The sequence below is a fragment of the Salvelinus namaycush genome, unplaced genomic scaffold, assembly GCF_016432855.1.
Source record: "Salvelinus namaycush isolate Seneca unplaced genomic scaffold, SaNama_1.0 Scaffold37, whole genome shotgun sequence".
In the NCBI taxonomy this organism is placed as follows: domain Eukaryota; kingdom Metazoa; phylum Chordata; class Actinopteri; order Salmoniformes; family Salmonidae; genus Salvelinus; species Salvelinus namaycush.
Genome location: NW_024060674.1, coordinates 312988 through 333826, shown reverse-complemented (window position 1 = coordinate 333826; position 20839 = coordinate 312988). Strand labels below are relative to the sequence as shown.

The following is a 20839-nucleotide window of genomic DNA, read 5'->3' as shown; positions in this document are numbered from 1 at the left end:
CAATCATCCCACATTTCATCAGGATCTTTTGACAAGTCAACACAGCTTCATACTGTTCACTTCCCAAGCACTGGGTTGACACACATGACACATTACAATGAAAGAATGAGGGTTGGGAAAGCTTTCCCAGTAAATATGACATTTTAAGGGGTAATGTGCAGTTGCTACATCCATTTTGGACTTGTAAATTAATGATATGTACCCCATTGATTCTTGAAGAATATAACTTAGAAATGTCCAATGAGCTTAGTTCAACTGTCATACCCCATCAGAACCCAAAATATAAGCTTATTTTACAACAGTGTTTGTAAACAAAGTAAATGTAAACAAACACTATACAGCCTCAAAACATAATCAAACTATAATGTTGACATCATGAATAGCCAGTCCTGAATTTGAGAGTGGTTACATTTCTCTAGTCCTGACCCTCAGCTTTTTACCAAAACATGAGCGGGGAAAGTATTTGGTATTGTTTCTACCGCTGATTGCCTGATTGCCGCTTTAAGGTGTTACCGTTTCATCAAGAAGCAAGCAGCTGAGCCAGCACTTGCAGAAGGATGCTGGGGAGTTGGGTGGGCGTCAGAGAGATTTGAGGAGAAGGGTTGACGCTTGAGAAGTGCAGGGTTGAGACAGGACTAGGGGAGGGGCGAGGTTTGTGAAGGAATGACGAATAGGTATTCTGTACATTTGCTGATTTTGTACATGTGAAACATGATCTTAGTCAGAGCGTGCGCGTTTCATCCAGACCCTACGGTAACGCGTCTCAGGTGAAGCCACAAGTGATTGTCAGGCAAAGGTTGTCAGCGTAGACTGCAGGGACCTGCGAGAGGGGTGTCAAAATATAAAAAGGGGGATCTTTTAATGATATGTATTCAATGGACATAAGCAGATATATGACATTACGTTGAAAGGTACAGTAGGCCTATTTACCAAAGTCGTTTTAGTGACATAATTTACAATGGAAAGTAATGTGGCAACCAGATCCGCGCATCACTGGGTAGGCCTACATTTTGGTTTATTCAGAAGGTTGATGGGATATTGTATGTTTCTTTTAAGACCGTTGTAAAAGATGCAATATAATTGCACAGAAGAAAGAAAAAAAAACATTTAGAATCTGCGCATTTTGGCTGTAGGTCAATGTTAGAAACCCATACGTTCAACTCAACTTTGTCGTAGGAAATCACCAGTGTAGTATAGAGAAGGAAATAGTATCACGGAACTAGTATTTTTATGTGACAATTGAGATAAAATAACTAGAGGTTGACATCCGAATAGACAATGGCACATGGTGTCTGTCTGTATCTGCAGCGGTCTCCGCGATGACTCATTGTACAGACTGACCCACAGTCAAACTTGTTTTAGTCCTGTACTTTACTCTATTGATTACTCAGTCAAATGAATTAGTATTTCTTTGTTATTTTTTATAGTCTGGTCATGTAAATTAATTGGCAAAGAAAATGTTATTAGTTATAGCCGATGAAGGTGGCTACCGTGTATCTTATGGAGAATAGCTGTAATGATGAGGTACCTACCATTTGAACCCCCTGTTCCTCACAGGGTTCCGAATTCCATCTATCCCAAGAGGAGTCTGAATGGAGTTGTGTGGCCCCAGTATGAAGGACATCGGAGGCTCTCTGTGCCAGGTAGAGCAGCTGCCCTACCCCTGTGTCCCCCTGCCTGACCCAGGCAGTGCTGGGTGCCGTATACAGGCTAATAGACACCTCCACAACCACCACCTCAACCATCAGCTCCAGTCCTGGGTGAGCCGGCCAGCCCCAGACCTAACCTCTACCCCAACTCCAACCTCCCGACACAGGGCCAACGGGGTGGTGGGTGCCTGGTGCAGCAGCCCAGAGTGTCCAGCCTCCCGCCTGGATGAAGTGACTGATCAGGCCTTGAGAGGGGCAGGGATGGGGACAGGCAGGGTGCTGGTGACCGGGGGAGCAGGGTATTTCGGGTTGAGGCTGGGGAGAGCTCTGGTCAGCCAGGGAGTGTCTGTGGTGCTGCTGGATCTTCACAAGCCACAGTGGGATACTCCAGATGGTACTGTCTTCCATCAGGTAGGTAGAGTAGACGCACTAGTCACTTCGGGGCAAATCCTAACTTTCAACTTTCAAATGTTTACTTAGTATGTCACTGTCATCAATGCTTGACAAAGTAAAAATTTGACTTAAGTGGAAGTTAAGATTCATCCCCGGGGTACGCAACTCCAGTCCTGGATTTCCCAGGGTTTTGTTGCTTTCCTTTTGTTCAGTGGTGGAAAAAGTACTAATTTGTCATACTTGAGTACAAGTAAAGACACCTTAATAGAAAATGGCTCAAGTAAAAGTGAAAGTCACTCAGTAAAATACTACTTGAGTAAAAGTCTAAAAGTATTTGGTTTTAAATGTACTTAAGTATCAAAGTAAATGGAACTGCTAAAATGTACTTAAGTATCAAAAGTAAAAGTATAAACCATTTCAAATTCTGTATATTAAGCAAACCAGATGGCACAATTAAAAAAAATATATATAGACGGATAGCCAGGGTCATACTCCAACACTCAGACATAATTTACAAATGGAGCATTTGTGTTTAGTGAGTCCGCCAGATCAGAGGCAGTAGGGATGACCAGGGATGTTCTCTTGATAAGTGTGTGAATTGGACCATTTTTCTGTCAAAATGTAATGAGTACTTTTGGGTGTCAGGGAAAATGTATGGAGTAAAAAGTACATTCTTTTCTTTAGGAATGTAGTAAAGTAAAAGTAAAAGTTGGCCAAAATATAAATAGTAAAGTAAAGTACAGATACCCCAAAAAACAACTGATGTAGTACTTTAAAGTTATTTTACTTAAGTACTTTACACCACTACTTTTGTTTTTGATCATTGTACCTAAATGATTACTAGTTTGAAAGTCCCCCTTTGTTAATATCGTAATTGAAAAAGTAAAGAGAGAGAACACTGTATGTTATCAGGGGGATACATTGAAATTCAAGTGTCTTTAGTGTAGTATTTCTCCTCATATACCCCAGGGTAGACGGGGCTAATAAGGTTGCGTATACATGGCTCAGGTATAAAGACACAGGTAAGTGATCTAGTTGAGGGTGCCAGGTGTTGACTAGGACAGAAGGAGGCCGGGGCTCTGATTCAGGTTTCAGGTGCAGCCTTCATGGCACTTTAACTTAATTGTACTTACTAATCATTGGCTAATACATGGACATAGCATGTACTATATGTTCAAGCTGTCATCTTACCCAACAAGATAGTTCACCTTGAAAAGAAGGTGGAGAGTTCCATAGCAGACTGGATGAATTATGTCAAATGTTTCCTCACATTACTGACACTTTAATATCAGAGCCGCTCTTTCTAATATGAATACAATAAAGCGTTGACTGTTCCTAACATGAGACAGTTAAATCTGATGGTTTATCGTACTGTTATATTACATACTGTATAACAGTGAAGTACAGTCATAGGGTAGAGGAAAAAACACAGCATATCATTGTCTTTCATAATACTGATTTTCTCCCCTTGCAGAGCGACATCCGGGACTATGATTCTCTGTATAAGATCTGTGAGGGGGTCGACTGTATATTCCACACCGCTTCCTATGGGATGTCAGGCCCAGAACAGGTGAGTTCCTGAACAGATGGAGGGTAGAATTGAACCCTTCTACTTTCTTTATTCATTTAGCTGACTGGGAATGTAAACAATTCAAAAACCATCACTCATAGTCACTGGTCTCCTGTAACACTGTTCCAAGAATACAGTACAGAGTACATTTTTTGTCTTAAATGCAACGACTTGAGTGGCGTGTGACAGAGATGGAAGGGATGCCTGTCTATGGGTTCCAGAGTAGGATAAATCATAACATACTGAATGGAGGCTTTGTTAGTGAAACTCAATTGTTCACATTGTAGTATCACCTGTGTCTCTTGTCCCTCTCTGCCTGATACTGAGTCTCTCTCTCACGCTCTGAAATATTTACAGTCAGCTAGGAGATGATTAGATGATTAGATTTTTTATTTCTCCTTTATTTAACCAGATAGGCCAGTTGAGAACAAGTTCTCATTTACAACTGCGACCTGGCCAAGATAAAGAAAAGCAGTGCGACAAAAACAACAACACAGAGTTACACATAAACAAACATACAGTCAATAACACAATAGAAAAAGCTATGTACAGTGTGTGAAAATGTAGAAGGGGAGGTAAGGGAGGTAAGGCAATAAATAGGCCATAAAGGCGAAATAATTGCAATTAGCAAGAAGATAGATAACAATATTGGGATGAGGTAGTTGGGTGTGCTATTTACAGATTGGCTTTGTACAGGGACAGTGATCGGTAAGCTGCTCTGACAGCTGATGCTTAAATTTAGAGAGGGAGATATGTCTTCAGCTTCAGTGATTTTTGCAATTCGTTCCAGTCATTGGCAGCAGAGAAGTGGAAGGAAAGGCGACCAAAGGAAGTGTTGGGTTTGGGGATGACCAGTGAAATATATCTGCTGGAGCACATGCTACGGGCCGGTGTTGCTATGGTGACCAGTGAGCTGAGATAAGGCAGGGCTTTACCTAGCAAAGACTTATAGATGACCTGGAGCCAGTGGGTTTGGCGACGAAAATATAGCGAGGGCCAGCCAACGAGAGCATACAGGTCACAGTGGTGGGTAGTATATGGGGCTTTGGTGACAAAACGGATGGCACTGTGATAGACTACATCCAGTTTGCTGAGTAGAGTTTTGGAGGCTATTTTGTAAATTACATCACCAAAGTCAAGGATCGGTAGGATAGTCAGTTTTACGAGGGTATGTTTGGCAGCATGAGTGAAGGATGCTTTGTTGCGAAATAGGAAGCCGATTCTCAATTGAATTTGGAGATGCTTAATGTGAGTCTGGAAGGAGAGTTTACAGTCTAGCCAGACACCTAGGTATTTATAGTTGTCCACATATTCTAAGTCAGAACCATCCAGAGTAGTGATGCTAATCGGGTGGGCGGGTGCGGGCAGCAATCGGTTGAAGAGCATGCATTTAGTTTTACTAGCATTTAATAGCAGTTGGAGGCCACGGAAGGAGTGTTGTATGGCATTGAAGCTCGTTTGGAGGTTTGTTAACAGAGTGTCCAAAGAAGGGCCAGATGTATACAGAATGGTGTCGTCTGCGTAGAGGTGGATCAGAGAATCACCAGCAGCAAGAGCGACATCATTGATATTTACAGAGAAAAGAGTCGGCCCGAAAATTGAACCCTGTGGTACCCCCATAGAGACTGCCAGAGGTCCGGACAACAGGCCCTCTGATTAGACACACTGACATCTATCTGAGATGTAGTTGGTGAACCAGGCAATGCAGTCATTTGAGAAACCAAGGCTATTGAGTCTACCGATAAGAATGCAGTGATTGATAAAGTCGAAAGCCTTGGCCAGGTCGATGAAGACAGCTGCACAGTACTGTCTTTAATCGATGGCGGTTATGATATTGTTTAGGACCTTGAGCATGGCTGAGGTGCACCCATGACCAGCTCGGAAACCAGATTGCATAGTGGAGAAGGTACAGTGGGATTCGAAATTGTCGGTGATCTGTTTGTTAACTTGGCTTTCGAAGATTTTAGAAAGGCAGGGCAGGATGGATATAGGTCTATAACAGTTTGGGTCTAGTGTGTTACCCCCTTTGAAGAGGGGGATGACCGCGGCAGCTTTCCAATCTTTGGGGATCTCAGACGATAATTTATTAGATTTATAGGTGGTGCCAGTGTTTCCTAGCCTCAGTGCAGTGGGCAGCTGGGAAGAGGTGCTCTTGTTCTCCATGGACTTTAGTGTTCCAAAACTTTTTGGAATTAGTGCTACAGGATGCAAATTTCTATTTGAAAAAGCTAGCCTTTGCTTTCCTAACTGACTGTGTGTATTGGTTCCTGACTTCCCTGAAAAGTTGCATATCGCGGGGGCTATTCGATGCTAATGCAGAACGCCACAGGATGTTTTTGTGCTGGTCAAGGGCAGTCAAGTCTGGGGTGAACCAAGGGCTATATCTGTTCTTAGTTCTACATTTTTTGAATGGGGCATGCTTATTTAAGATGGTGAGGAAAGCACTTTTTTTTTTCAATTTAAAGTTTTATTAAGTTTTCAATCAACCAACCAAACACATTCCACATTCACAGATGTGACTTAAAAAAATAAAAAATAATAATAATAATAATACAAAATTGTTTTATATATATATATATATATATATACATACATACATACACACATACATACATATATATATATATATATACATACATACATACATACATACATACATACATACATACATACATACACACAAATAATAATTATAACAAAATTTAAATTATAGAACTTGCAGCAGCACTATCAAGGTTCTTATTAGCTATTTCCAGCCTTAGCTGAGATGACGAGCCAATAATTAGTTTTTAGATTTTACAGCACCTTACACAACACGCATCTGCTCATCTCCCTGATTCCCCCATTCACTCTGTCCAATTTGAAATATAGTTGAGTAGTGGAGACCAGAGTCTATCAAACTTGGGCTGTCTCTTGTGGAGGTCATAAGTGAGCTTTTCAAGAGGGAGAAAGTCAACAATCTGGTCAATCCACATTTTAAATGTAGGAGAAGTATTAGAGGCCCACAATAGAAGAATACATTTCTTAGCAAAGTATGTAATGGTCATGAGCAAATTTTCTCTGTCAGGATCAAGAACAAAGTCCTGCTGGGCATTAAGAAGATAGAGACACGGGGTCATATCAAACTGTACATCTAGTATTTTCTGTGCAGCAGTATGTATAGATTGCCAAAATCTGGCAATCTCTCTACAGCTCCAAAATACATGCATATAGGTTCCACAGGAAAGCACTTTTAAAGAGCAACCAGGCATCCTCTACTGATGGGATGAGGTCAATATCCTTCCAGGATACCCGGGCCAGGTTGATTAGAAAGGCCTGCTTGCTGAAGTGTTTTAGGGAGCGTTTGACAGTGATGAGGGGTGGTCGTTTGAACGCGGACCCATTACGGACGCAGGTAATGAGGCAGTGATCGCTCAGATCCTGGTTGAAGACAGCAGAGGTGTATTTAGAGGGCAAGTTGGTCAGGGTAATATCTAAGAGGCTGCCCATGGTTCCGGATTTAGGGTTACACATTAGTTACACATTACACATTAGTTCCCACACAGTGTTAAAAGTTATTCTGTTCTGTGTCTCACAGCTGAGGAAAGAGCAGGTGGAGTCGGTCAACGTCGGAGGGACGAACAACGTCATTAATGGTAACAAGCTCCCCTCCCTCCTCCCACCTTCCTCCCCTCCTTCCTTCCCTACCTCTCCCCTTCTTTCTTCCCTACCTCCTCCCCTACCTCCTCCCCTCCTTCCTCCCCTCCTTCCTCCTCCCCTCACTCCTCCCCTCCTTCCTCCCCTCCCTCCTCACCTCACTCTTCAACTATTGTCACACTCATCAACTTCCCCTCTCACACAGACAGGTAGACCATTCCTTAGATTAACAACACATTCTTTACATTACATACAGTATTATCTTTGCACAACATACTATATGTAAATACATTTTCATAGGCACAAAACGTCCTAGGAGGTGAAACATTTTTGGCCCTCCTTCACAATAATGTGTAAACGTTTGGCCCCTATGATGAAATAGTGGAAGAGACCTGTTGAAGGGCTTCTAATGGGGTGCAGTGTAACAGTACAGCCATATATGAGTAGCCATATAATGCCTGCTAAATGTAGTTGGAGGTGGTGTAGAACAGTCTCTTGTCCAAGACCTACAGACGTGTGTTAACTCCCAGAGCTAATGACTAGGCTTGAGCTCAGTGGGCTAATAGGCTTTTGAGTCATGACCCAGGTTTAGAATATTAAGTAAACTCCTAAATAAGAATGCGTTGTCAGTTAAACGACTTGGCCCAATGATAACCCTGTGTGTGTGTGTGTGCTTGTTTCAGTGTGTGTGGAGAAGGGCATCACCAGGCTGGTCTACACCAGTACAATCAACGTGACGTTTGCTGGCAAACCCATAGAGGAGGGCGACGAGGACTCATTGCCCTGTGTGCCCCTGGACATGGTGAGTAAGAACAGGATGTCCCAATGAGGAGCAGCTTTACTGTAGCCTGGGTAAGCCAGACTGAATGATAGTGAGTGCAGCATTCTGTCTGCTTTACCCAGGCTAGCCTTACTGTGTCTATATAGAATAAGTGTTTGCTCTGGGTTGATGAAAACACAACGTATGATCTTTTTTCATAGTTTACTTTTCATGTGGTACATACAATTGGTTAAAGGACTGGGCACCTTTGCTATGTGATGTTTTACAGTAAACCTTGAGATTGAAGCTGACAAGGTGTACATGACATCCAGAACCAGGCTGATAAAGGAAGCTCATGAATGTAATCTTCTCCCAGAGCTGCTCCTTCCAGCTGACATGGCTGTGCATGACTGTATAAGTCCCGCATGAGTAGAGTTACACAGTTTAGGATAGCTTGGAGGCCCAAAGCCTGTCAACCTGACACTGGCGGGGTGTGTGTGAGAGAGAGTGAGTGAGTGTGTGTGGTGTGTACAGTATGGGTGTCACACCTCTGACATGCATCTATCTTGCAACCTCTTCTGAAGGACATACAGGTAACTGCCCAAATAAAGGAAACAACATCATAAATGTGTTAATTAATATACTGCCATCAAAACAGCTCTGCATTTTTATACATGACCCTAAGCATGATGGGATGTTAATTGCTTAATTAACTCAGGAACCACACCTGTGTGGAAGCACCTGCTTTAAATATACTTTGTATCCCTCATTTATTCAAGTGTTTTCTTTATTCTGGCAGTTACCTGTACTTTCCTCAGCAGCAGCAGTAACAATGAATAGGTCCTCTGATGGCTATGTCTTAGGAAATAATAAAACACATGGATTGATATGAATAGATATGATGCGTTCTGCTGTCCCAGCACATAGACCACTACTCCAGGACCAAATCTATCTCTGACCAGATGGTCCTAACAGCCAATGGACGCTCACTCAAAGGTAAGAGAGACCCTAGAAATAGAATGAAGATATACAGTATTAGATCTATTATTATAATTATGTGTCTATGGCAGAGACACTGTGACTTTGTCTGGCATGGTCTTGAGGTGATAGGATGGGGGTTACTTACAGCATCAAGCCAGTGATGATATCCTCAAATGGAAATTATGTGTTCAGGTCATTGACATTGTCTTATGATTCTCAGTGTGTATGAATGGATGCTGTATGTTCCACAGCCAAACTGTGTGTGTGTGTGTGTGTGTGTGTGTGTGTGTGTGTGTGTGTGTGTGTGTGTGTGTGTGTGTGTGTGTGTGTGTGTGTGTGTGTGTGTGTGTGTGTGTGTGTGTGTGTGTGTGTGTGTGTGTGTGTGTGTGTGTGTGTACATGTGCTTGTGTGTATTTGTGAGTGAGTGAGGTTGGCATGGAAACCAAGCTATCCATGTGTGTGCAACCTAATCCATCTGGACCTGCTGACACCAGTTCAATTTAGAGCTGGAAAGCACAATGCCACTTGAGACTGGAGAGCAGTGTTCACCCGACACCGTTTTGTCTCAAGCAACACACACACAGGGATGTACTTACACACAGAGACACACAGTTAGTAGCAGTAGTACCAGACATGCAGTACAGACTCTCGTCACAGACAGATGTCACGTACATACTTACTGTAAAACTGACAGTCAGAGTCACAGGAGACATTGATACACACAATGTATCCATTAACATGAACCCATGTAGAGTTCGTCTCTCTCAAAGATGTGTAGGAATTCTCTTACTGCATTAGTGTGATTCTAGTGAGTGCTTGGTTAAATAGGTGTTATGCCTTCAGCCCCTCTTTGGGGGAAACCTAACCCCCTATCAATGACCACTTATTTATATATTAAATGAAACTAGGAGCATGGTGCTATGTCATTATATGCTCTACTGGACCAGTCATGCATTTATTAAGACGGGATGTAGAGGAAATATATTAACACTGGAAGATGGGTTTAGGTTGAAGCAAAGGTTAGCATATTATATATGTTGATGAACTATTACTACTACTTACATACAGTATTACAGTAACCTACATACACTTGCATAGTACACTATCTTGCAGTTAAGTGGAATTTACATTTATAGACTCAGTTACAAGTAATTACACGGTGGAGTAACTCATTTGTAACAAACTTTCAGTGGTGCCAGATTTAGTTCATTATTCAATGCCATTCTCTTCTGTGAAGGTGGGGGTCTCTTGCGGACCTGTGTCCTGAGACCCTCAGGCATCTACGGGCCAGAAGAGCGACGACACCTACACAGGGTTATGGTGAGCGTCCGTACACCTACCTACCACATAGAATCACAATGAAAAGAACTGAGACATCTCTACATTCCACCTGATTTGTCACTTTCCATCGAAAACGGCGGCACCATAGGGATAAATGTCTGTGTACTATTTAATTGTGTGGGTGACACAATAAAATGACAGCCCAGTCTCATTGCCCTTCTATCAGGTATAGAGGTTCTCTTAGGGTTTAGATCCTTGGCTGGCAGAATGTGTACCTGGTGAGGATATATTATTAATGGATCCTCTTAAGGTATCCTGTTTCACCCCTCTCTCTCTCTCCCCTGGGGAGAATGAAGGGAAGGAATACTCTATGCTGGGCTGGGTAGAACAGGGCTGGGATGCTGCAGTTCCCGGTTCACTATGGGGACAGCTGCTTAGAGGCTTTTTAATCTTTCTTCCCCCAATACAGTTTACCTCTCCCCTCACTCAATGTCAGACCATTGTACACACACGAACCCATGCATGCCTTGATACACGTACACAACCCCAAACACACTCACATGAGAACAGACATACTCTCAGCACAACAATACAGTCTAACCTGAATTCAGTTGAATTATCAACCCGCTCTCTCTCTCTCTCTCTCTCTCTCTCTCTCTCTCTCCACTTCTCCTTCTCTCTCTCTCTCCCCAGGTGAATGTGGAGCGCCGGTTGTTCAGTTTTAGCTTTGGAAACCGCCAGGCCAAGATGAACTGGGTCCATGTGGACAACCTGGTGTTGGCCCACGTCCTGGCTGCTGAAAGCCTCACACCCAAGAGGAACTGTGTGGCTGTGAGTTTACTACTACTCACCATCTCCATGGATACCAATGATCGTTTCAGCACTTGTTTGTTCTACCTTCAAGTGGAATTTGTACACATTGTACATATTTAGTCCTGTGTGTGTTTGGGGTGGGGGTGTATACATAGTAATATCAACCTTTCTCCCTCAGAGTGGACAGGCCTACTTCATCAACGACGGGGAATCTGTCAACCTGTTTGAATGGTTAACACCACTGGTGAGTAACTCTATATATTCTTTGGGTGATTAACACATATAGTTTATTTTGTCTTGGTCTTTGATATCCTCTCTGTCTTTCCCCTCCTCTCTAGTTTGAGAAGCTGGGGTATAGCCGGCCGTTGATACACTTGCCTGTCTCACTGGTCTATTCAGCAGGTAGGAGACACAAACGGGCACGCACGCACGCACACAAATACCCACGCTGCTGTAACAGGACGCTGATCATGCCCAACACCAGCCACAATCTGTCAGGATACACACCAGTTTCATACTTGCCAAACTGTTGTAATAGTATGCTGCTCGTAGCTCAGACCTGCCACGCTGCTGTCTTCCTTCCTCATCTGGGGTGTGTATTTCACAGCCATTCTGATGGAATGTTTACACCTGGCTCTGAGGCCAATAGTGGAGATCCCTCTGCTCTTCACCAGAAATGAGGTAAGCATACAGCTATGTATCTACAGTACCTATCTACTACTTACCTACCTATCTATATGTACCTGCCTGCCTGCCTGCCTGCCTGCCTACCTGCCTACCTACCTACCTTCATAGCTCTTTCTACACCTAACCCCTCTTCTCACTTCCCATTTTTACTCTGCCTTTTTACCCATTCTTCTTCATTCCTCCTTTCTCCCTTCTCAGTTTTACATTGCAGCCGAGCACTGATGTGAGGACCAACCTTCCTCACCACACTTGCAAGAAAACGTTGTTGAGAAATATGCCATGTTTTCCAGTGTTACATATTCAGTGTATTAATTAAGTGTAACTGTCACGGCTCTCGTCGTTATGAGGATCGGACCAAAGCGCAGCGTGGTAGGTGTTCATGATTTTATTTGATCACAAAACACTCTAACAAAATATACAAGAGGGAAAACCGAAACAGTTCTGTATGGTGCATAAACTATACAGAAAACAACTACCCACAACTAAGGTGGCAAAACAGGCTGCCTAAGTATGATTCCCAATCAGAGACAACGATAGACAGCTGCCTCTGATTGGGAACCACATTCGGCCAAACACACAGAAATACAAAACATAGAATGCCCACCCCACATCACACCCTGACCTAACCAGATAGAGAAATAAAACGTCTCTCTAAGGTCAGGGCGTGACAGTACCCCCCCCCCCCCAAGGTGCGGACTCCCGGCCGCAAACCTGAACCTATAGGGGAGGGTCCGGGTGGGCATCTAATTCGGTGGCGGCTCTCTAAGGTCAGGGCGTGACAGTAACAGTCTCTTTCCTGTCACATACTCAATACAAAGAGCAAACACATGGAAGGGAGAACATTTTGAATTTACTTAGACCTATCACTCTGTTTGAGTTGTAAAGATCTGAAGTTTTTGCATTCTGGGTCATGGTGACATGTCTCAGTCAGTGTAGAACCCCACTGGGCCACGGTGGCAGGGTCGTTCCACAAAATGAGTACCTTTGATATTTTAAGTAGAAATTGTGCACAAATTTGAAAGCCATGAAGTGCCCTTCAATATTGACCACGTGGAATATTCAATAAATCAGATTTATTTTTTAATAAAGACTTACTAAAGTGCTACAATTCTGCATTTGGGCATGTCCCTCTTTGCATCCTCTGTGACTTCTAGGAATATTTTAACACACTTAATCCCAACATTTATCCAAGTTTTCACCATCATTGTAAAGCCGTAGTTATTTTGTTGGTTTGACAAAGTCACTTCTGAAGATTATTATTTATTCATGTGATTATTGATCCATTTTAAGGTTAAAAAAATCATGTCCCTAATCTTAAGGTCAACCCTGTTACGTGAACTGAACTCTTGTTTTAATATGATGAAACAATTCATTTTTTAAAAACTTTTTCAAAAGGAACGTTGAACATCTAATAGTCAAATCATAGTGTAAAATCAGGTAAGCTGGTTCTACCCTTTTTATGACGACACAGGATATGACCCAGATGCAGACACGGGGGGAGGATAGTACCGTTCTCAGATAATTTATTAGGAGTAATTGTAAGTAAGCATTTCACTGTAAGGTCTACACCTGTTGTATTTGGCGCATGTGACAAATACAAATGTATTTGATCTGGAGGGGGGTGGAGACAAGCACAAAGACCGGTGTGATACTTACAGATCAAGGTGTGATACTTTTTGGGCATTTTCTGGTGTTTTGTGGTGGAATACTGAGCGGTTTGAGCATTAATACGTCAACCTTGTTACCCATAGATAGACAGGCTAGAAATGTTTTAACAATAAATAAAAAATGGTGAAACTTGCATTCAATTGCCCCTCCCTGTTGCACCCAACAAGCTTCCATTTCCCTTGTCACAAGTCGTCAACCCTGTTTCGGTCAACCCTGTTACTTTATTTAGCGCTTAACAGGACTTACTATAGTATTTTATTTATTGAACCTCTTGAGATGGGAAAACAATGTTTTTTTATTAAGTTGAACATGTGCTCTTTATGACAGAATGTTAAAATCAGGTGATATATATGTATACATTTTTTTTTTTACTAAGTTATATTACCTAGAGACATCTAATTGGTGGAATGACCTGACAGCGTAGTGCGTGCGTGCGCGCGCGCGTGTGTGTGTGTGCATGCGTGCGTGCGTGTTTGGGTTAAGGGGAGCTTGGGTTACTAGATCCTTCATTAGATTCTTGTTTGTCTCACGGAGGCTTCATTAGGGAAGTATTTTCCAGGCGCACCGACCCCCCTTCCTTCCTGATCCTATCTCTTATACATACGGTTTATTATGGATCAGGGTCAATCAAAATGAGAGATTTCATGAATTCACAGCTTTGGGTGTTGGTAGATGGAGAAGCGATGCTTCTTTACACTGTTTGCCAGGAGAGGTACTGATGAGCCCATTTAGAAGCAGTCAGGAGAGGAACTGATGAGACCATTGAGATGCAGTTGAAAAAAGTCGATCTGTTACTGCAAACAGCAATAACTGCCCAGAATGTATAGGCACCCACCTTCTTACCTTCTGTGTAGCTCAGTTGGTAGAGCATGGTGGTTGCAATGTCAGGGTTGTGTGTTTGATGCCCACTGGAGACCAGTATGAAAATGTATCCAGTTGCTCTGGATAAGAGTGTCTGCTAAGTGACTCAAATGTAGATGTTCTCTCTCTTTCATGGATATGATTGGACTGGAAATGGCTTATGTCAAACAGACCTGGGGTCAAATACATGTGTATTTGAATATCTGGTATTTAAAATACTTTTTCTGTGTACTTTAGTATTTTCAAATACACATCGCAATACAAGTACTTTTATTTTAGTATTTGAATGGTAATTTGTAAAAACCAAATAGTCAACCAAATTTGTAACTCAGCAAAAAAAGAAACGTCCCTTTTTCAGGACCCTGTCTTTCAAAGATAATTCGTAAAAAATAACTTCACAGATCTTCAGTGTAAAGGGTTTAAACACTGTTTCCCATGCTTGTTCAATGAATCATAAACAATTAATGAACATGCACCTGTGGAATGGTCGTTAAGACACTAACAGCTAATAGACGGTAGGCAATTAAGGTCACAGTTATGAAAACTTAGGACACTAAAGAGGCCTTTCTACTGACTGAAAAACACCAAAAGAAAGATGCCCAGGGTCCCTGCTCATCTGCGTGAACGTGTCTTAGGCATACTGCAAGGAGGCATGAGGACTGCAGATGTGGCCTGGGCAATAAATTGCAATGTCCGTACTGTGAGACGCCTAAGACAGTGCTACAGGGAGACAGGACAGACAGCTGATCGTCCTCGCAGTGGCAGACCACGTGTAACAACATCTGCACACGATCGGTACATCCGAACATCACACCTGCGGGACAGGTACAGGATGGCAACAACAACTGCCCGAGTTACACCAGGAATGCACAATCCCTCCATCAGTGCTCAGACTGTCCACAATAGGCTGAGAGGCTAGACTGAGGGCTTGTAGGCCTGTTGTAAGGCAGGTCCTCACCAGACATCCCCGGCAACAACTTCGCCTATGGGCACAAACCCGCCATCGCTGGACCAGACAGGACTGGCAAAAAGTGGTCTTCACTGACGAGTCGCGGTTTTGTCTCACCAAATGATTCGCATTTATCGTCGAAGGAATGAGCGTTACACCGAGGCCTGTACTCTGGAGCGGATCGATTTGGAGGTGGAGGGTCCGTCATGGTCTGGGGCGGTGTGTCACAGCACAGACTGAGCTTGTCGTCATTGCAGGCAATCTCACCGCTGTGCGTTACAGGGAAGACATCCTCCTCCCTCATGTGGTACCCCTCCTGCAGGCTCATCCTGACATGACCCTCCAGCATGACAATGCCACCAGCCATACTGCTCATTCTGTGCGTGATTTCCTGCAAGACAGGAATGTCAGTGTTCTGCCATGGCCAGCAAAGAGCCCGGATCTCAATCCCATTGAGCACGTCTGGGACCTGTTGGATCGGAGGGTGAGGGCTAGGGCCGTTCCCCCCAGAAATGTCCGGGAACTTGCAGAGGCCTTGGTGGAAGAGTGAGGTAATATCTCACAGCAAGAACTGGCAAATCTGGTGCAGTCCATGAGGAGGAGATGCACTGCAGTAATTAATGCAGCTGGTGGCCACACCAGATACTGACTATTACTTTTGATTTTGACCCCCCCCCTTTGTTCAGGGACACATTATTCCATTTCTGTTAGTCACATGTGTGTGGAACTTGTTCAGTTTATGTCTCAGTTGTTGAATCTTGTTATGTTCACACAAATATTTACACATGTTAAGTTTGCTGAAAATCAACACAGTTGACAGTGAGAGGACGTTTCTTTTTGCTGAGTTTATTTTAAAGGATTTTCAAATAGTTATTTCAAATACTATTTTTCAAATACCTGGGTTAAACACATGGGATAGTATTTAAGTCAGTGTATTTAAATGTTTTGTATACTTTCCAAGTGTACACTGAGTGTACAAAACATTAGGAACACCTGCTCTTTCCATGTCCAGGGGAATCCAGGGGAAAGCTATGACCTCTTTTTGATGTCACAATCAGTGCTGATGAAGGGGAGGAGATAGGTTAAAGAAGGATTTAACCTACCTTGAGATAAGTGAGACATATTGTGTATGTGTATGTATGCCGTTCAGAGGGTGAATGGGCAAGACAAAAGAAGATTTGGGGTATGGTAGTAGGTGCCCGCCGCACCGATTTAAGTGTGTCAAGAACTGCAACACTGTTGGGTTTTTCATGCTCAACAGTTTCGTGTGTGTACCAAGAATGGTCCATAACCCAAAGGACATCGAGCTAACTTGACACAACTGTGGGAAGCATTGGAGTCAACATAGGCCAGCATTCCTGTGGAACGCTTTCGACACCTTGTAAAGTCCATGCCCCGATGATTTGAGGCTGTTCTGAGGGCATAAGGGCAATAATTGTTTCATACACTAGTGAACTTTCAAATGCATTAAAATATTGAATGACTAGTCTTTTCAAATGAAATATATCTGAATACTTACTTCAAATGTATGTGAAAGTTATTGAGATAGTTGAAATAATATCCTGGTCCAGGAGCTGCTTCAGTCAGACATTCTGGCGGCTGCCACCGGGAGATCGATAATTGTCCTGTGAATAAAATATTAGCCTGTTGTGTGTATTTCTCCTGGAAGGGTGGGATGGAGTAGGGAGAAGTTGCCCCATAATCACTGATCCAGGGTCAGACATTATTTTACTCCTCCTAGGATTGTCTGTGACTTACAGTAAGGTAATCCTAGATCTGTGGTTAGAGCCAACATCTACCTTGATTGACTGGGTCAGGAAGTTCAACACTGGGGACACAGGAACTGACCTCATTGCAGGCTCAACTCCAAGTAGTTCCCTTGCTTTACGGTTATCTCCTAACCTGAACCATTACTGGTCAACATCACTACTCTGCTCAACGGTCCTGTTGCTGGGCTAACAAGAGACAGCAGTCAGTGGTCCGTCAGAGACAGACAGGTGTACAGAGAAACATACATGCTAAGTCTCCAAAGGGTAAATCCATTTGAATTCAATCGCTGTTGTTTTAAACACAACTTTCCATACATGTTAGCCGATGGAAGAAGTGGTCAGAAAGTGACTTTTTAGACAAGATCCACTACATGACCAAAAGTAACATTCCAAAGGTGTTCAATGGGGTTGAGGTCAGAGCTCTGTGCAGGCCAGTCAAGTTCTTCCACACCGATCTTGACAAATAATTTCTGTATGGATCTCGCTTTGTGCATGGGGGCATTGTCATGCTGAAACAGGAAAGGGCCTTCCCCAAACTGTTGCCACAAAGTTGGAAGCTATAGTTTTAAGATTTCCCTTCACTGGAACTAAGTGGCCTAGCACAAACCATGAAAAACAGCCCCAGACCATTATTCCTCCTCCACCAAACTTTACAGTTGGCACTATGCTTTGGGGCAGGTAGCGTTCGAAGTGTGATTCATCACTCCAGAGAACACGTTTCCACTGCTCCAGAGTCCAATGGCAGCAAGCTTTACACCACTCCAGCCGTCGCTTGGCATTGTGCATGGTGATCTTAGGCTTGTGTGCGGCTGCTCGGGCATGGAAACCCATTTCATGAAGCTCCAGACGAATAGTTATTGTGCTGACGTTGCTTCCAGAGACAGTTTGGAACTCGGTAGTGAGTGTTGCAACCGAGGACAGAAGATTTATATGCGCTACACGCTTCAGCACTCGGCGGTACCGTTCGGTGAGCTTTTGTAGCCTACCACTTCGTGGCTGAGCCGTTGTTGCTCCTAGACGTTTCCACTTCACAATAACAGCACTTACAGTTCTAGCAGGGAAGAAATTTGACGAACTGACTTATTGGAAAGGTGGCATCCTATGACGGTGCAACGTTGAAAGTCACTGAGCTCTTCAGTAAGGCCATTCTACTGCCAATGTTTGTCTATGGAGATTGCATGGCTGTATGCTGAATTTTATACACCTGTCAGCAACAGGTGTGGCTAAAATGGCCAAATCCACTAATTTGAAGGGGTGTCCACATACTTTTGTATATATAGTGTAAAAGTGTTCAAAGTTAAGTCCTTTTGCATACCCCACCATACCATGAGACATCCATGTCTTCATCACTAGAAAAGATAAACGGTTGAGATTGATATTATTTAAAAGCTCATGAACAGGGTTGTCAAACTATTTCATAATTTCTTTCAAAAGTATAGTTTTTAATGGTGGGCACAATACAAAAATCTCAGATTATGTAAATAGGGTCTAACCGCAACATATGCAGATATTTAGACAATTGACATTAATGGTTCAGAAATTTAAAAAAATATTATAAAAAAACATTTTTTTCAAGAAATTATTAAATAGTTTGAAATCCTGTTCATGAGCTTTTAAATAATATCAATCTCAACCGTTAATATTTTCCAGTGATGAAGACATGGATGTCTCATGGTATGGTGGGGTATGCAAAAGGGGGCAACTTGGATCACTTTTATATCTTGAATGTTTTGACATTCAGGTTCAAAAAGTCCCTTTCTGAGAACTTGTATGGAAGGCAAATATGTATGGAAGGTTTCATTCACATCAAAAGGGGTGCTGTCAAAAAGTGAATTCAAATGGATTTACCCCAGCGTGACAATAGGAAACTTGCTGAATCTCTGTGTTACACTGAGCCACCGGGTTTGTCTGAGAGCTTCTGTCACTACAGGTATTTTCCATGCAGACATCGTATCCTCCGTGCAGTAAGGGGATATAGGGACTAGCGAGACATCCTTCACACGGGGTGGCAGGATGTTGGTAAACTGAGGTTATTCAAAGACATTAGCATGGAGTCAAACTCCCTTGAAGCTCCAGAGCTCCTAACCTGCCTCCCAGGCTGTACTGAGCACTATGCCCATCTCAGTGCACCCTGATTGGGCAAGAGTGAAGGAGTGCTGTTGAGTTTGTTAAGCTGCCTTCTTGGCAAAGAGGCGGGGGCGAGAGACAGGGGCACAGTACAGACCACTAACAGTCTTCTCCTTAACAGCTTGTTTAACTCTATTCCTTTAACTGGGTGTTGGGTGCCAGTCTGTTTCTGCTTTAACCAACGGGTCAAGTCTTAACAACCAAGACAGTTAACTTTGTTGAATGCAGAGACAGTCAGGTACCTGGCAACCATTTCCCTGAATCTTTTCTGCATCCTCCTAGGTGAGGAACATTGCAGTGAGCCACACCTTCAAGATCGAGAAGGCCCGTCGAGACCTGGGCTACTGCCCCAGACGCTACAGCCTGGGGGACTCAGTGGACCAGTACATACGGTCCCGACCATCCCGCTCCAGGCCCTCCCCCCTAGGCCCCTCTCAGACTGTTCCCCTGCTCCTGGTCCTTCTGCTGGTGTTGGGGTTCAGCCTGGCTGTCCTCCTGCTTTGCGCCTGGCTCTGGGAACACTAGGTAGCTACTGTGGCTAAAACTTAAGTAACAGCCCACTAAGACCCAACCTAAATCTTAACACAGCTAATACACTCACTAACACGTTTTATTTGTTAGCCGCCTTTCTGGAAACCTATGGTCTTGGCCTTACGTCAAGCTAAAAGCAATGATAGAAAGCATGCATAGTGTACATCTAGATACACATAGAAGACCACATGAATATACCACATACTGTTGACCTAATGCTAGCAACTCCGCCCTTCTATAATGTTTATCATGGTATATCATGTTATCGTACAGTTGACTAAGGCTGTAGATGGATGATGATCAAATGTGTAGTATGTAGAATATTTGAAATAATATGGTGCTTTGTTCAAACCCTATTGCCTTCCATAGGGCGGAGTGTATCATATATCTGGGTTTAATAGGTTCTTATATTGAATCAGAGAATCATAATGTGAATACAGTACAGTGCTTTAATATGGTCATAAACCTATTGACCATTCCTTAAACGTATTTTGATTCTATAGCAGTTTTGTGTAGGTGTGTGTAGGTGTCAGTCTATATGCAAGTACGTCATACCAGACTTGCAAAGTATTAGGCTACTACATGGTATGACTTTCTGTGAAATTAGAAATTAAACATTTTATTGGACTGAAGTGAAAACTGAAGTTTTAGTAAAAAGGATTCCTCTTTGCATTGATGTTTATATACTGTATAGATATATACAGTACCAGTCAAACGTTTAGACACACCTACTCATTCCAGGGTTTTTCTTTATTTTTACTATTTTCTACATTGTAGAATAATAGTGAAGACATCAAAACTATGAAATAGCACATATGGAGATCAACCAAATTGAGAAGACCGCTGTGTCTTTGTGAAATGCAGAGTAGGTGAACGGATGATCTCCGCATGTGTGGTTCCCACCATGAAGCATGGAGGAGGAGGTGTGATGGTGTGGGGGTGCTTTGCTGGTGACACTGTCTGTGATTTATTTAGAATTTAATGCACACTTAACCAGCATGGCTACCACAACATTCTGCAGCGATACGCCATCCCATCTGGCTTGTGCGTAGTGGGACTATCATTTGTTTTTCAACAGAACAATGACCTAACACACTTCCAGGCTGTGTAAGGGCTATTTAACCAATAAGGAGAGTGATGGAGTGTGGCATCAGACGACCTGGC

The 20839-nt window shown here is 43.0% G+C and overlaps 1 protein-coding gene across 1 annotated transcript; it reads left to right on the top strand.

The window, feature by feature from the left end:
* The first annotated feature begins 1592 nt into the window (after positions 1-1592).
* On the top strand, positions 1593-19669 carry LOC120040631 (putative short-chain dehydrogenase/reductase family 42E member 2). Its single transcript, XM_038985711.1, has 11 exons — positions 1593-2060; positions 3517-3612; positions 7190-7247; positions 7932-8050; positions 8929-9004; positions 10227-10309; positions 10964-11101; positions 11262-11327; positions 11422-11485; positions 11691-11764; positions 19427-19669. Exons 1-11 carry the CDS (start codon positions 1593-1595, stop codon positions 19667-19669), a joined length of 1485 nt encoding a protein of 494 aa, XP_038841639.1.
* The last annotated feature ends 1170 nt before the right edge of the window (positions 19670-20839 follow it).

Coding starts and splice junctions, on each gene's coding strand:
- LOC120040631 (XM_038985711.1), top strand. CDS start 1,593: ATGGAGTTGTGTGGCCCCAGTATGAAGGACATCGGAGGCTCTCTGTGC. Junction 11,102..11,261: donor CCAAGAGGAACTGTGTGGCT/GTGAGTTTACTA, acceptor TTTCTCCCTCAG/AGTGGACAGGCCTACTTCAT. Junction 11,486..11,690: donor CTCACTGGTCTATTCAGCAG/GTAGGAGACACA, acceptor TGTATTTCACAG/CCATTCTGATGGAATGTTTA.